The 15,411-nt window shown below is 52.3% G+C and overlaps 1 protein-coding gene across 2 annotated transcripts; it reads right to left on the reverse strand.

The window, feature by feature from the left end:
- Positions 1-385: 385 nt before the first annotated feature.
- Sh2d3a (SH2 domain containing 3A) lies at positions 386-11,679 on the reverse strand. Of its 2 annotated transcripts, none has more exons than XM_057772359.1 (11): positions 11,553-11,679; positions 9,097-9,185; positions 6,558-6,691; positions 5,037-5,386; positions 4,726-4,799; positions 3,336-3,805; positions 2,741-2,856; positions 2,418-2,592; positions 2,226-2,331; positions 1,591-1,776; positions 386-968 (listed from the first exon to the last, which is right to left on the reverse strand). In XM_057772359.1, exons 3-11 carry the CDS (start codon positions 6,645-6,647, stop codon positions 808-810), a joined length of 1,728 nt encoding a protein of 575 aa, XP_057628342.1. In that variant the 5' UTR covers positions 6,648-6,691; positions 9,097-9,185; positions 11,553-11,679; the 3' UTR covers positions 386-807. The 2 variants fall into 2 exon arrangements, with proteins under 2 accessions (XP_057628342.1, XP_057628341.1); XM_057772358.1 differs by having other exon boundaries at positions 2,220-2,331.
- Between the last annotated feature and the right edge of the window lie 3,732 nt (positions 11,680-15,411).

The following is a 15,411-nucleotide window of genomic DNA, read 5'->3' on the forward strand; positions in this document are numbered from 1 at the left end:
GATATCTCTGCAGGCAGTGGGTGCTGGCGTCTCTCACGGAGGACCCCGAGTTAGTTTTGAACAGCAATGTCTGCATCTCACAGCCATCCAAGACTGCGCCCCCTGTGACCAGCTCTGGCAACTGCATTCATACCTGCGTAGACCCTTCCCAAGTTAAAAATATAAAATCCGCCCTTTCTTGGAGGCGAACCTAGGTACACCCTGGCAAGCCCTCCTTGTGTGTATTACTGATGCTTGTTACCCACCTACTGTATACCCGGCAACTCACTCATTCCCTAAGCTTTCATTTTTGCCACATTTCCCTAGGGTGCACAGAGGTCAGGTGGTTTGCTCAGAGTCACACAGCATTTAAGAGGCAGAGTCAGATTTGAACTTTGATACCAGATCTGTAAGGTGTTTGTATTTAGATAAGTCAAGCGCTCAACATGTGGTTGCTTTCTGGATATCTCAGAAAGTACGCATGGATGAGTAGGGTATGTATATACAGGAGTATGAGGGTTGGTCTCTGGGTCCCTACCTGAGAAGGTATTTTGGTAAAAAGGAGGCAGCTATTATACCCCAATCTCTTGGTGTCCATTTTAAGATGGAGATTCTTCTAAACTTTGACACCGGGAGGGGGCTTTTTAAAAAAATTTTCCCCCATAATTTTCATATAGCCCAGGCCAGCCTCAAACGACACAGCTGAGCCAGCCTTGAACTCCCAATCCTCCATCTCATTCTCAAGTGCTGGAGTTCTGGGTGTGGACCACTGTGCCAAGTTCATTCGGATGCTTCTTGAATAGCTGGGGGTGGCCTTCGTGGAGTCTCTCAGCCCTCAGGCTCTAGTTGTTGGGACAGGATGCTGAGGACATGATGGAACTTCTCCAGGCGGTTGTCTCTGGTGGCCTGGGCCCCCTTGCTCCCCCAGAGTAAGCGGCGCAGGAAACCGGTGGTCAGCGCCTCCCAGAGTTGTGGGTTAGGTCTGAATCCTGTAGGCAGAGTCAGGTGCGCTTCGGGTGTGGCTCAGGCCTCTCCCATACCTGCCTTTTAATGCTAGGAACTTTGACCCATAGCAGCCAGTGGGGAGTGCCTGGGCAGGGGTTAGCAGGGGAAGGGAGCCCCTTGATCTCTGCAGGGGTAAGGGCAGGGTGCAGAACACGAGACAGGGTGACCAGCCTAGGTGCACCATTCAGGGAGCCCTGTCTTAGAGGCTACGCCGGGAGGCGGGACTAAAGGGCATGGCCATCCAGCTCGGCAAACCTTGGACTGAGCCTGCCCCTTTGCAGGGTGTGGACACCCAAGGTCTTAGAAGTTACCCAGGATAAGGGTCTTAGAGATTGGCTGGGCCCAGGTGGGAGGAAAGTGTGACTTGACTAGGGAAGAAGTCATGTTGGAGGGAACCCCAATGGGGCCAGATAGTCCCAAGCCAGAGGTTGGGGTGGGACCCTGCTGGGCATAGCTCCGCTGGGCTCCGTGGTCCCTTTTATAGTGAAGAGCACTATTTGTGGTTTATGATTGGGGTTAGGTCCGCCCCCGGGGGTGTGGCGGTCCCAGTTGGGTGAGACTTTGGAAAACTTGGGCTAGGTTGGCCTCCAAAGGGCCACTGCTCACCTTGCAGGCGCTGGGCTGCCGCCCTGCGGAACAGAGCCGCATCGCGGGCCACCTGTCGCGCCCCGTGCAGAGTGCGCAACAGCCGGTCACAGGACTCGTCCAGCGGCCCAGAGGTCTCCTCGCCCTCCAGCAGGCGTACTACTGGTGCCACGTGTGGCAGGGCCACCTCTCCTGGGCTGCAGGGTCCTGTGGGAAAGGTAGGATCTGGGATGGTGGAATGGGGCACAGGGTAGAGCCTAGGTGGTAACAAGGGCGTGATCAAAGGCAGCGGTGGAGGGTGGAGGGGCGAGGCCAGGGTCTAGTGTAGGGCAGGTGGTTAGGATTGGGGAAGAATTTAAAGAGAAATGCCTAGGATGGGGTAAGCCACAGGGCTAGAGTGGAGTCCAGGACCCAGAGCAGGGAAGAAGCCTAGGCTGGGTCAGGCATACGGCAGGGACGGATCCTGGAGCTGGGAAGGAGGCTGGGGCAGGGGAAGAGCATATGATGTAGCTAGCAGCCTAGAGCAGGAAACCTAAAATAGGGAGAGGGAAAATTTAGGTGGGGTGGGGGTGGGGGGCTGGATCAGAGCAGGACCCTGGGGCTGGGAAGAAGCCTGAGGCAAGCGAGGCACAGCCCAGGACCTCTCTCACCTGTACTTTCATCCAGAGCCCGCATCAGAGGCTTTAGCTCTTGTTCAAAGACCAGCGCAGCCTCCGTGTGGTTCCTTCGTAGATGACGCCAAGTGCTCTCTAACCTGGATACCTGGACGCGGAGATGGGAGCCCAGCTAGTGCCATCTTTCTCTTCACCTGCACCCGGGCTTCTTCCCCAACCCTGTTCCCAACACACCTGGGGCATGAGCAGGGCGCCCATGACCCCAGCCAGTCCCAGCAGGTCCCCTGTCGCTCCCGGCCTCAGCGCCAACGCTAGATCCACCAGGCCTTTCAGAGCGACTGCGCGCTCCTCCAGGGGCCCCGAGCAACCCAGCACAGCCAGGGCCCCAGCTAGTGCCAGGGTCTCAATCCTGTGGAGGTGGAATGCAAGGGTCTGGGGACAGTAGGAGAGTTTGTGATGGGAGAAAGGGCAGGAAGTGGATTGCCCAGCCCCCTCCACCATGGGGAATGTTAGCAGAAACTGAGTTAGAAAGTCACAACCCCCACCCCGCACCTCACCTCTCTAGCACCTCCAACCTCAGGCGGTGACCGTGAGGAAGTGTGAGTAGTTCTAGACCAGAGGCGACGCCCATGGCACTCTTCTGACTCTTGGTCACCCCCAGCAGGCCTATAGCCTTGACAAGAGAACACAAAACACGTGGAACAGACTAAGTGTTCTGATGATCCCTTGGAGCCTGCCTTCTGTTCCTCTGGTGAAACCATTTTCTCCTAACCGAAATACCCCGTCCTGGATGGAGCAGGGAAGTTAACTAACAAGGCCAGGGAAATCGAGGAAACTTGGAAGTCTCAGGAAGTCTGACGATTACAAGGGTCACGAGATTCATAAGCACTAACAATGTCTGGAGCTGCCTGCAGGGGGCGCCAGGAATGCAGTGTTTGGGAGTAGTTACCCATACTAGCATTGGGCTTTTTAGGGGATGCAGCCTTTGAGTCACCGGTGCTCCAGGAAGTAACCCCATAAACGCTCACTAAACTAGACTCAGGTGGAATCATTTCTTCTGCGGCTAGTACCCTATCTATTGTAAGCAGACATCTGTTCATTCCTCCCAGGGAAAAGCCCCTTGCTGGTGGAGGACCCCGGCAGGTGACGCACCTGGCAGTCCACCAACAGCAGGTGCAGAGCAGTACTCTCAGGATGGTGTGCCACCAGCAAGCTTCGGAGGGTGCACAGAACTGTAGGATCCAAGGGCCGGTTCTCGGGACCCAGCAGGCCGGAGGGGTGGCCAGGGATGCAAAATGAGACCTCAGCTTGTGGTCTTATGAAGCATCTGTCTTCTTCCTCGTCGTCCTCACTTTCCCACCACCAGCCTGCTGGCTCTGGACAGCTCGGTCTGGGAGTCGTTCCCTGAGTACTGGGCACTCGGGGGAGAAGTTCGCAGTATGTTGGGGGATGTCCAGAGGCCAAGGAGGGCGTCCGGAGCGGCACGGAGCGAGCCTTTGCGTGAAGCTGTCCGTCAGAGGCTGTGAGACTGTCCGCCATAGTTCCCAGGTGAGGCAGGGCCTTCAGCAACGTGGGTTCACTGCCTGTCCGGTGCAGGGCAGATCCGAAAGCCGGGGATGCTCCTGGGACAAGGGGAGGATATGACTGTGCAGAGTGGGGTGGGAGTGAGCGCAGCCCTCTGGCTCTCCTGCTTCAGTCCAGTAACTGAGGATCCCTTCCCAGCCTCTCAGTCTCTGCCACCTTGAAAACAAACCTTCAACACTTGGGGCATGTTCTGAATTCTGTGTTCGTGTGCGTGTGGTCATGCGTGCACACACATATGAATGTCAGCCGATGACCTTAGGTGTTGTCCCTCAGGCATCATCGACTTGATTTGATTTGATCAGGGTTTGTGTCACTGGCCTGGTACTCCTGACTGTGTCAGGCTGGTGACCCGGCGAGCCCCAGGGATCTTCCTGTCTCCACCCCTTAGCACTGGATAATAAACACACATCGCTACACTTGACTTTTTAAAACAGGGGTTCTGGGGATCCAAACTCAGGTATTCATGCTGGTGTGGCCTCTGAGCATCTCCCCTGCCTTCCCCACCTTTTTCTGGGAGAGGACTTCAGTGGGTATTACAGGTAACCTTGAACTGGAGATCTTCCAGTGTTGGCCTCTCAAGTAGTTAGGCTAACACACACACACACATGAATACACACTTATGACCCAGGAATGGTGCAAACATGCATACACACATGCATACACACATGCGACACAGGCACACACACACACACTATACACTTATGACCCAGGCTTGATGTACAAACACAGGAATACTCTCTTGCGACTCAAGCCTGATGCGCGCGCGCAAGTGCGCGCGCACGCACACGCACACACACACACACGCACACACACACACACACACTTATGATCTTGTAGCAGTATCAAGAAGCTCTCAACTGACCAGAGCAAGAAAGCAAGGTCTCAAGAGGAGATCCAGGGGCCTGAGCTCACTCAGGGGAGAATCGCACTCCAGTCTCTGTGGGCCTGGGCCCCTCACCTGCTGTATCATCACGTTTCCCCCTTCCTGAATGGTCCAACCCTGCAGGCTGGCTGGAGCTCCACTTCCTAGGCCTAGGAGACAGAGGTGCAAAGGGCTGTGAGTCCAGCCCGGGTGGAGAAAATGCCACCAACCAGTTTCATCAACCTGCCGGCCACTTCAGTGATGGCATCTCTTAGTTCTTCATTATGCAACCAGACTGGCGGAGGTAGAGGCAGGGGGTCCGCAGTTCAGGCGAGTCTGAGCCCAGCTTGGGATACATGAGACCCTGCCCGAAATAGTAAATCAGGAGAAGTCTCAGTGCTGAATACCTGAGAGGCCTGGGGGCAGCCAGGCTGTCGGTGAGCACGTCCTCACTGAAGCTGCGTGTCAGCGGCCTCTGACATCTCACAGGCTTGGAGGCCACAGCTCCTGTGGCCTGGGACAGCGGTCGCCTGTGGGTCACGTAACTGTGGACCAGGGCAGACATACTGGGAAACCTTTCATCTTCTAGCTGAAAGAGGGCCTGCGGGCGACCAGGTCTAGGCCGCAGCACCACTCGGAATACCTCAAAATGTAGGATCTTGCCTCGCCAGCGGCAGGAGATCACAGGGTGGCTCCCTCGGGACTCCGAGGAACGAACAAGGAAGTCACCATCTTGTTGTAGGAGGGTTTCAGCTTCCTGAGGATGCAGAATAAGTGGGTGTTTCCAGAACCCTCCCCTCCCAGTCAACAAAAGGCACCTTGAAGTAGGGGCCCCATCCCTGACCACGCCCCCAGCCCCTCACTGGGGGATTCCAGTGGTCCTGATTTCTTGGTTAGGGCCATAGAATTCCTGATCTATCTATCTATCTATCTATCTATCTATCTATCTATCTATCTATCTATCTATCTATCCATCCATCCATCCATCCATCTATCTATCATCTATCTACCTTCCTTCCTTCTTTCTTTTTTTTTTTTTTTCGAGACAGGGTTTCTCTGTGGTTTTGGAGCCTGTCCTGGAACTAGCTCTTGTAGACCAGGCTGGTCTCGAACTCACAGAGATTCGCCTGCCTCTGCCTCCCAAGTGCTGGGATTAAAGGCGTGCGCCACCATCGCCCGGCCTTCCTTTCTTTTTTTAAAGATAAACTCTCACTATGTAACCCAAAGAGGCCTTGAACTACAGAACTTCTGGAGTGTTGTGGTTACCTAGTTCTAAGAAGTATTTAGTTTGTTATTTTGACAGGGTCTCTTTGTGTAGCCTGACTGGTCTGGAACTCACTGGGTAGCCCAGGCTGGCCTTTAATCCAGAGAGATCTGCCTGCCTCTGCCTCCGGAGTGCTGGATTTACAGGCGTGTGCCACCACACCAAACTTGAGAGGATCTATAGACTGGGAAACTGAGTCTCAGAAAATTCAAATGCATTGTCCATAGTCCCACAGAATGTGAACTGTAGGGCTAGGATCTGGACCCAGCATGTCTGAATTCTGGGCAATCACTTAACTTTCTGTCTGCCATAATTTTATTGTATGTTTCAGGGTCCCATCTTGAGTATGTGACAGTAAGGAGGTGGAGGCAAGGGGGCTCAACTTCAAAGGAAAGTGCCAGGGTGGAGATGGGGGGTGGGAGACAGACAGGGGTCAGAGAGTACAGGGTCTGTTCAGTCTCCATTACCATCCGCAGCAGTATCCCAGGAAACGGGGATGGTTTCTGTTCATCCGATAGCTCCCACTCGGCCAAGCTTCAAGAGTGTCTCCCGTCCTCCAGCCCACCTGTCCCCAACAGACCCTGGCTCCAAGTTGCTCACCTAAAATCCAGGCTTTCCCACATTCGTGTGGGAGAGTCTTCCCACTCGCCTACAGGGTCCATACCTGTCGAGACAGCTGACCATGGTACCAGGGCTGGCAGGTAAGGTTGTCTGTATCCTGTGGTGCCTGCATGGAGCTCTTGGCGGAGGGCATCAGGGCTGAACTTTGCACACCCACCCTGCCCCAGTCTTCCACATCTGCAAAATGGGAGCGATGAGTCCTGCACATTGGGTCTCATCCTTTCATCATCTCGTTTTTGAAATTTCCATTATTCATTTTACCTTTTCTCTAGTCATTTTTAACTGTTAACTTTACACAGTGTGAAGTCACCTTGGAAGGGAGTCTGGGGTAAGGTCTCTCGTCATGATTAGATTTACATGGGGGCATGTCTGTAGGGGGATTGTCTTCATTGTTAATTGTGTAGAAGGGCACAGCTCCTGTGGATGGCATGACTCATCCCCTGGAAGGTGGTGCCGGGCTGTATCAGGAAGCTAGACGTGGGTCTGTGTGAGAGCTAGCAAACAGTCTTCCTCCACCTTCCACACAAGCTTCTGCCTGTGTTCCTGCCTTGACTTCCTTCAGTGGCAGACTGTACCCTGGAAGCTGCGGCACAGAACTGTCTGCTCCTAAGCTGCTCTGGGTCTGTGTCTTACGCCAGCAACAGGAATGAAGCTAGAACAATCCTGTGTTCAGCACACAGGACAGTGAATTCCATCATGACATCGTCATCCCTGTTTATAATATATTTTGCCCATACTCACTCCATTACCTGCTCTATTTATGTACATGTGGTGTGTGCACATGTGTGTGTGCGCACATGTGTGCGCGCGATGTTTGGACCCTTAGGCGTGTTGAATTGAGAGGATGTTGGGTGTCTATTGCTCTCTCCCTTATTACTTGAGGCAGGGTCATCCAGTGAACAAAGAGATTGTCATTTTGGCCAGGCTCCTTGGCCTCATGTCTCGGACTGCTTCTGCCTGCCCCAGGCTGGGCTTACTGCAATGTGTGACCATGGCGAGCCAGCATTTTACGTGAGGGCAGGGGACAATTGTGCAAACACGATTTCCCCAATCATGTTTTCAGGCCCCCATTACCCTCTCTCGTCTGCACACCCCAATTATCCTTGTTCAGTTTCACGTCTAAGTAATTCATCTTTTAATTTCACATTATATATGTACTTGTGTGTACATATAATAAGTGCTTTAATTTCACATTATGTATGTACTTGTGTGTACATATAATAAGTGCTTGATTATATGTATTTTACATGTGAGAGAAAACATAGTATTTGTTTTCTGGGTCTGGTTTATTTTAATTAACATGACAGTCCTCAGTCCCATCAATTTTCCTGCAAATTATATATTTTTCTCTATAACTGCATAATACTCACACGCACGCACACACCTACCACATCCCCCTTTTATTCCTCTCCTGTTTTTTTTTTTTTTTTTTTTTTTTTTTACTTTGGAGATCATATAGCCCAGCTGGTCTCAAATTCCTGCCTCCACGTCTTGAGTGCTGAGCTGTATATCTTTCTGATTTCTGTGTTGATGGACAGCTAGCCTGATTCTATACTGGGCTCTTCTGAAGAGTCCATATTGTAGCACAGCTCAGATGCTGCTATAGATGACACACACACACACGAAATGAATGCATATGATAAATTAAACAAGCAATTCACAGCCATATTTGCATGCATGTATGTATATTTGAACATAGTCACACTGGCTGGCCTGGAACTGGTTGTGTATTCCAGACTGGCCAGGAAACCACAGAGATTTACCTGCTTTTGCCTCCTGAGTGTTGGGATTAAAGGTGTGTGCCAGTGTGCATAGCGAATGTGTGTGTGTGTAACTGGGGTTTGAACCTGGGGCCTCCTAAGCGCCTGGCAGGGACAGACACTGAGCTACCGCCCAGCTTAAATATCTCAATATTAATAGTGTAGGCCTTGTTTCACACTGGGGTTGAGTCAGGGCCCTGGTCATGAGAAGCATGAGTTCTATTATTGAGCTACAGCTCCCAGCTCGGATGAGAAATTTTTATATACAAATAAATACACCACACTTATTTACAAGTGAGTACATCTTACATGAAACGGTCTATGTTTGTCCTGGTGTGCTGTCCTGTCACTGGGAGGAAACACTGTTCACAAGCAACTTGGTGGAGGACAGGATCTATTTGAGCTACACTTCCTGGTCCCATTCCATCCCCAAGTAGAGGCAAGGCAGGAACTCAGGCAGTGACGGAGGCAGAGGGCAAGAGAGAGGGTCCAGCAGACAAGAGTGGACCTGAGTTCAGATCCCAGCAACCACACTGCAACCCACAACAGTCTGTAACCTCAACCCCAGGGGATCCCACAACTTCTGACCTCCAAACACATCCACATCCCCCTTCCACGTGGCATACGTTCAGACACACAGACATACCTTGATATACATATATATGTGTGTGTGTGTTGTAGTATCTGAAGTAGAAAGTACACATGAACACTTCAGGAGGCCTGCTTACTGGCTCTCTGTCAGTGTGTGTGTGTGTGTGTGTGTTTGTGTGCGTAGTATCTGAAGCAGAAAGTACACATGAACACTTCAGGAGGCCTGCTTACCTGCTTACTGGCTCTCTGTCAGCTTCTTACACAGCCCAGCTCCACCTGCTCAGGGTGGCACTGCCCACTGTGGGCTGACACTCATTCACCTATAAAGGGGAAACAATGTATATGTAAAAATAACAGAAATGTATAGATAAATGTGGGCATAAGTAACTCGCTTACTTTAGTTATCACTATTTAAATTGGATACAGCTATAAACTCAGCACGTTGGAGGCTGAGACAGGAGGGTCCCGAGTCAAGGTTAGCCTGGGCTATGGCGGCGTGAGACCCAATCTGAAAAAACAACTTCCAAACAGTAAAAATAAAATCAAATAGTAAAGTTAAAGTCATCTCACACCAGCAACTGCACTTACCAGACTCCTTGCCAAGGTGCAACATGTTACTCTTAAGTATACATTACTCTTCAGCAGAACACAAGGCTTGTTTTGATGTTCTGTAGCCCAGGCTGGCTTGGAGCTCACTGTACAACCCAGGATGACTTTGAACTCAGGATCCTCCTGTCTTCACCTCCCCAGCTGCTGGGCTGAAAGGCCTGAACCCCTAGGCTGGGTTTATTAGGTGCTGCGCTGTGGATGGAGCCTAGGGCTTCATAGACGCTAAGTGAGCAAGCACTCTACCACTGACTTGCAGCCCCACCCTCCTGCATAGTTCCTGCCTTCAAGACCGTTTAAAAGTCAAACTTGGAGACTGATCGGCAAATGGTGACTTTACATTTTGAGTTTCTTTTTGTGTTTGGTTACTCAACTATTTAGTTAGTATATTATGGTTAGATTTTAGATCTCAGACATTTTTCCACAGGCCCCAGCTTGTGCCTCAAATATCTGTTAAAAATATTATCTTGGGTGAGAGGGAGGGCTGCCTATCTTATCGTAGTTATCCTTCTGTCTGTCTGTCTGTCTGTCTGTCTGTCTGTCTGTCTATATACCCATCCAGCGATGGATCTTTGTATCTGTGTGTGTCTGTCTACCTATCTCCAGAGTCTTGGCCCTGGCAAGGCTGCCGAGAGGCACACAGCAGGATTCCTGCCTCGTGAGTCACGGCTTCCTGGACAGGGGGGCGGGGCATCCTCAACTAGGTCCTGAGACCTGGGGCCCCCGGGGCTGGGAGGGAGCTGCCGCAGGCACTGCACACCTGAAGCCAGGTGTGCTCCCAAACGTGTACACTTCCTGTTTGTCACCTGGGTGGCGCCCGCGGCTCTGGCTGCTCACTTCAGGACTGACAAATTCCTGTTTCTCCAGCAACCTTCGGTGGGAATGGGGGCGAGGCAGAACCAAGTTCTGGTTCAAGTTTGGGGAGCTCAAGGAGTATATTATGGCACAGGTGCAGCCCCAGGTCAAGGAAACTGTCGTCTGGGTCTTTTGGGGGATAACTTATTTGGGCAGGGGAGGGGAACCAGGAAAGGGGACAGTCAAACTCGAGTGAGGTGTGTAGGTTTCCTGTGTCTGCACACATTCAGGGTGCAGTGGCCAGCAGACACCTCACAGACAGATGCAGGTAGAGTTGGGGTTCCGGGATCTCACCTTCAACCCTGAGCTGATATGGTGATTTAAGACCTACTGTGTACCACCAACCTGTCCTAGACCCAATTACCGGATCCTCAGCTGCAACCAACAACCAACAGATGAGCCGAGAAGATCATTTCTAAGGGTTCCGGGTGCAAATAGTGAAACAGGAAGATTTCGGTAAGGAAGGCTAGAAGGGCAGGGTTCTTTTTTAATTTAAATTTTATTGTGTGCGGGAGTGCCAAGATTCGAGGGTGGAGGCCAATGGACAGTTTCCTCCTTCTGGTCTCCACGTGGGTTCCAGGACGGAACTCAGGCTAGCGGACTTCGGGGACAAACGCCTTTATCAGCTGAGCCATCTCACCAGCCCCGGGGACTGGTGTTCTTTAAGTATGAAAGACCCTTTCCAGGAGGCGAGGACCTGAGAGCTCAGACCTAGAGCTGAGACCTAGGTTTGGACTGAGGCAGCAAGGCAGAGCTTTGGGATGCCTGGGTGGTGTGTGTGTTTGGGTGAAATGAAGGTGAGGCCCTTAGACGGGCGTTTTTTGATGATTTCACAACGTGCTAATGTGAGCGAGGAGGGACCAGAGGTAAAGAAAAGGCTAGGAGGGGAGACCTCGTTTTAAACCGGCGACCACAGGCGACTTTAGGAAGCGTTTGGGGCAGCCAGCCAGGGAGGGGCAGATCCGGATTTGCGCTAGCGTGCACCAAAGTGGAAGCCAAGAGTATTTCCGCAGACAGCAGGAAACACGCTGGGAGCTGCGTGAGGGCCACCCAAGACACACCCGGGTTCCCGGACACGCAGGACGCGCAGTCACTCACTTGGAGACTTCTTCCGACCCCCCGCAGACTCTCTTGGATGGATCCTCGGGTTCTCCCTGAGAGCTAACGGTCCCACCCCGATCCCAGTAGGGACCCTTGGATCTACCAAAGATCACCCCCACACTCACGTGGTCCGGACTCTGGGGTGGGGGATCCGACGGAACTCAATCAGGAGGCTCAGCAGCTGAGGTGCGAACTGTCCACGCCCCAACCAGGCTCAACCTCGCCAGTCCTCCACCTGGCTGGAGCCCAGGCTGGGCACCTGGCCCTGCCCCTCCAGGCCCCGCCCCATCTGCCCCTCCCCTTCAGGCCCCGCCTCCAAAGGAACCTCCCAGGCGCTCACCCCGCCCCCGGGAACCTGTCTTTGCCCGTAGCCGAGCCCCTAAGTCTGTGCGTGTGTGAGCGCGCGCTCTTCTTGTTCTCTATAGACTCCTCGTCCTTGGCAACTCCATACAGCCCCGCTCTTTAAACAGGCGCCACGCCTGCTCACCATTGTGCCCCCCTTAGTACCACGGTTTGGAATTCTTCCTCCCTTTCCTTCTTTCTCCCCGCTCCCCCACATTTTTTATAGCACTCGTTTACCTATCCGAGGATGACCTTGGGCTCCTGATTCTCCCGCCTCCACCTCCCTAGTGCTGTGAGGACAGTTGTGCACTGTCATCTATATATCTAGTTTATGCGGTGCCTGGGACCGAACCCCCGGCTTCGTGCACGCTGGACAGCGCTCTACCCACTAAGCCCCAGCCTCAAGCTCTAGAACAATTTTTTACCGCATGCCATGTCTTCCTAAGATCTGGCCGAGTTGAGGGTGTCTCTCCAAATCTCCAGGGATTCAGATCAGTTCAGGGCTGTGGGGTCAACTGCTGCTCCCTCCTGCTATTCCCTCTCCCCCCTCCCCGCGCCAATCCTGCCTGGGTTTGGAATGGAGAGACTTGTGGGAAAAAGCGACAGCCTCCATCAAAGATGGAGTAGGGCGGGAGTTTGAGCCAGGATGAGGACCGAGGGTTCTGATGGGTTCTCAGGTTGGGGTGGGCCTCGATCCTGATGCCTGGAGACGAGGCAGAGGAAGTTGGAGATTGGGAATCTGCGGCAAGAGAGGCAATACTACGTTTGTAAAAGGCCACGTTTATTCAAGGCTCCCTAGGCGGGTCTTCGGTGGCGAGAGCGCTGGACCAGCAGTCGTGAACTGGGTTCCAAGGCCAGTGCTGTATAAAGGTGTAGTGGTGAACACCTGTCACTACAGCACTAAGGAGGTGGAGGCAGGAGGATCAGGAGTTCAGACAGCCTTAACTATGTAGCGAAGTTCAAGGCCAGTCTGGGCTATATGAAAGTCTTTAAAGTATTCTATTTATTTATTTATTTATTTATTTGTTTTTTCGAGACAGGGTTTCTCTGTAGCTTTTAGAGCCTATCCTGGAACTAGCTCTTGTAGACTAGGCTGGTCTCGAACTCACAGAGATCTGCCTGCCTCTGCCTCCCGAGTGGTGGGATTAAAGGCGTGCGCCACCACCGCCCGGCTTTAAAGTATTCTATATGATAGCGGCACCGCTTATTGAACACCTGCTGTATACCAAGACAATTCAACTTGGTAGCCCTGCCCCAAAGGGTTAATTTTCACTCATATCCCTCTAGGATACGATAGATACTATTCACGTCACCCACCCCACCCCCATTTTCTCAGTGGAGAAACTGAGGCACGGGGGTGGGGGAGTCAAGCCATTCGTACATATGTACCACAGCTTGGGGGTCGTGGGGACGGAATTTGAATTTAGTGACTTAGTGGGTGCCTTCATGCCTACCTCATTTTTCACAGCCTGGCCGCCCCCGCTAATCTCCGACCCTGACCGTGTGCAGAGAAAGTAAATTGTTACCCAGTTTATAGAAGAGGGAGAGGACGCGTAGGAAGTCACAGATGCCAAAAATAGGGAGTGGAAACTGTCCTCGCCAGTAGAATTGCAAAAGAGAGGGTTTCCAGGCTGTGCCCACCCCTTCCCCAACTCCCTGCTATGCAAATCAGATTCAGGCTGGCCCAGGGAAGCAGTCTAGCGCCGCTTAGTGGCCATAACGGTGAAAAGGCGGAGTAGAAGGGGAGCTACTTGGAGCCTGGTAGGTTAAATTGGAGCGAGGCTTCCTTGCCCAAGTAGTCTTAGCTCCTAATAGTAGGAGCTAAATAATAAGTATGGTCAGGAAGACAGTAAATATTTGATAAGCAAATGAATTAATGGATCATAGGGAAGGGCAATAGTGGCTTTGGCTCGGAGGGGAACTCATAGCAGGAAAGATGTCAGATTTATTGGGTATCAGAGTTTAAGAAAAGGGAAAAGACAGGAAAGGGTGGAGAAGGGCCATGGTTTGAAATCTGGAAGTGTCTCAGGGAGAAAATGACATTTGGAGGCTCATGAAATGGCCCAGTCATGTGTGCTATGTGAATGGGAGAACCTGAGTTCGAATCCCCAGGGCTTAAGCAAGAGGCGGCAGTCTGAACTTCATTCTCAGGGCTCCCAGGATGAGATGGGGGGGGGAAGCAACTGTGAAGCTTAAGGACAAGCTAGCCAGGAGCAAGAGAAAGAGCGAGAAAGACCCTGCCCTAAGTGATGCGAAAGAGAACCCCTGCACCGAGGTCACACATGAGCCACGGTGTGTGTACGGTGTGCACCAACACTCACACACAGACGCGCACAAACACATGGCGCTCACAGCACAAGAGCAAAAGGAAAAAGAAAAAATATGGGTGGTGAGAGCGCTCAGGTGATTACTGTCAAGCCTGAAGATCTGAGTTCAATCCCTGGGACTCACACGGTGGAAGGAGAGAACAGACTCACTTCCTCATGACTTCTGACTGCCACATAGAAACTGTGTCCCATGCATGTCTTCACACATACACACAAACGACATATATATATATATATATATATATATATATATATACACACACACACACACACATATATACACACATATATACACACATGCAAAGTGAGCAAATAAATGTAACAAAAATGAAAAAGAAAAACTGGCTGTAAAAGCAGAGTGTCCTTTCTACTGTATATTTATACTCACATTCCTTGACTGTCATGTCGAGTGCTCCACGCTAGCGCTTTAGCTTGGTCGTGCCCACCCTCAACTCCCCCTTACTTTCCCCAGAAACCCTCAATGAGTCCTGGACTCCCTTCTCACTCTCCTCACCACGTCCATTACTGTTGCCTGTGGGAAGATTAGCTCATCTCCCTGGTTTGAGTTCATGAGCACAGCCCTCATGTCAAGCCGGGAAGAAGGCTTTTCGCAGCTCTCCGTCCCAGCCCGCAGCTCTCCGTCCCAGCCCGCAGCTCTCCGTCCCAGCCCGCACCTCTCCGTCCCAGCCCGCACCTCTCCGTCCCACCCTGCAGCTCTCCGTCCCACCCCGCAGCTCTCCGTCCCACCCCGCAGCTCTCACAAGCTTTCCATCCCTTCGTCCCTTCGCCCTTGATCCTTAGGTTGGCGGTGATATAGATGCTCTCTCTGGAGCTGAGCACTCACTAGTCAAGAAGTAGCATCAGGAAGCCATGTAGTCAGTTATTAACTTATATCTGCCGGTGGGCACAGTGGAAGCCGTCTGAGGCAGGATGGAGGTCTGCGTGGCTGGAGCACAGGGAATGAAGGACACAGAGGACACAGAGGCTGGAAGGGGTGGAGGCAGGGTAGCAGGGCCTTGTGGGGTGCAGGGAGGACTTGGGTTTTGATCCTGTGGAAGAAGGCAGTTAGAGCCATAAGGGGCTATGGGCAAAGGAGGAGTGCCCTTTGGGGAAGATGCCCTTTGGGGGCTGCAGCGGGGACAGACTGTGAGAGACCAGGGTCTTACACAGGGGACCTGGAGGAGCTAGAGTAGGTGACAGTTTATGTGCCAATAGGCGGGATGAGGTAGTGGCTGGTTAGTCCTGCAGGTGCCCAGGTCTACTGAGTGTGGGTGGAGAAAGGGGAGGTCACACCAGTGCGTGGAAGGCGTGGGGG

Source organism: Chionomys nivalis, chromosome 6, assembly GCF_950005125.1.
Source record: "Chionomys nivalis chromosome 6, mChiNiv1.1, whole genome shotgun sequence".
Taxonomy (NCBI): domain Eukaryota; kingdom Metazoa; phylum Chordata; class Mammalia; order Rodentia; family Cricetidae; genus Chionomys; species Chionomys nivalis.

Coding starts and splice junctions, on each gene's coding strand:
- Sh2d3a (XM_057772358.1), bottom strand. CDS start 6,647: ATGCCCTCCGCCAAGAGCTCCATGCAGGCACCACAGGATACAGACAAC. Junction 2,857..3,335: donor TGCTGTTGGTGGACTGCCAG/GTGCGTCACCTG, acceptor TCTCTTGTCAAG/GCTATAGGCCTGCTGGGGGT. Junction 2,332..2,417: donor GCGCCCTGCTCATGCCCCAG/GTGTGTTGGGAA, acceptor CTCCGCGTCCAG/GTATCCAGGTTAGAGAGCAC.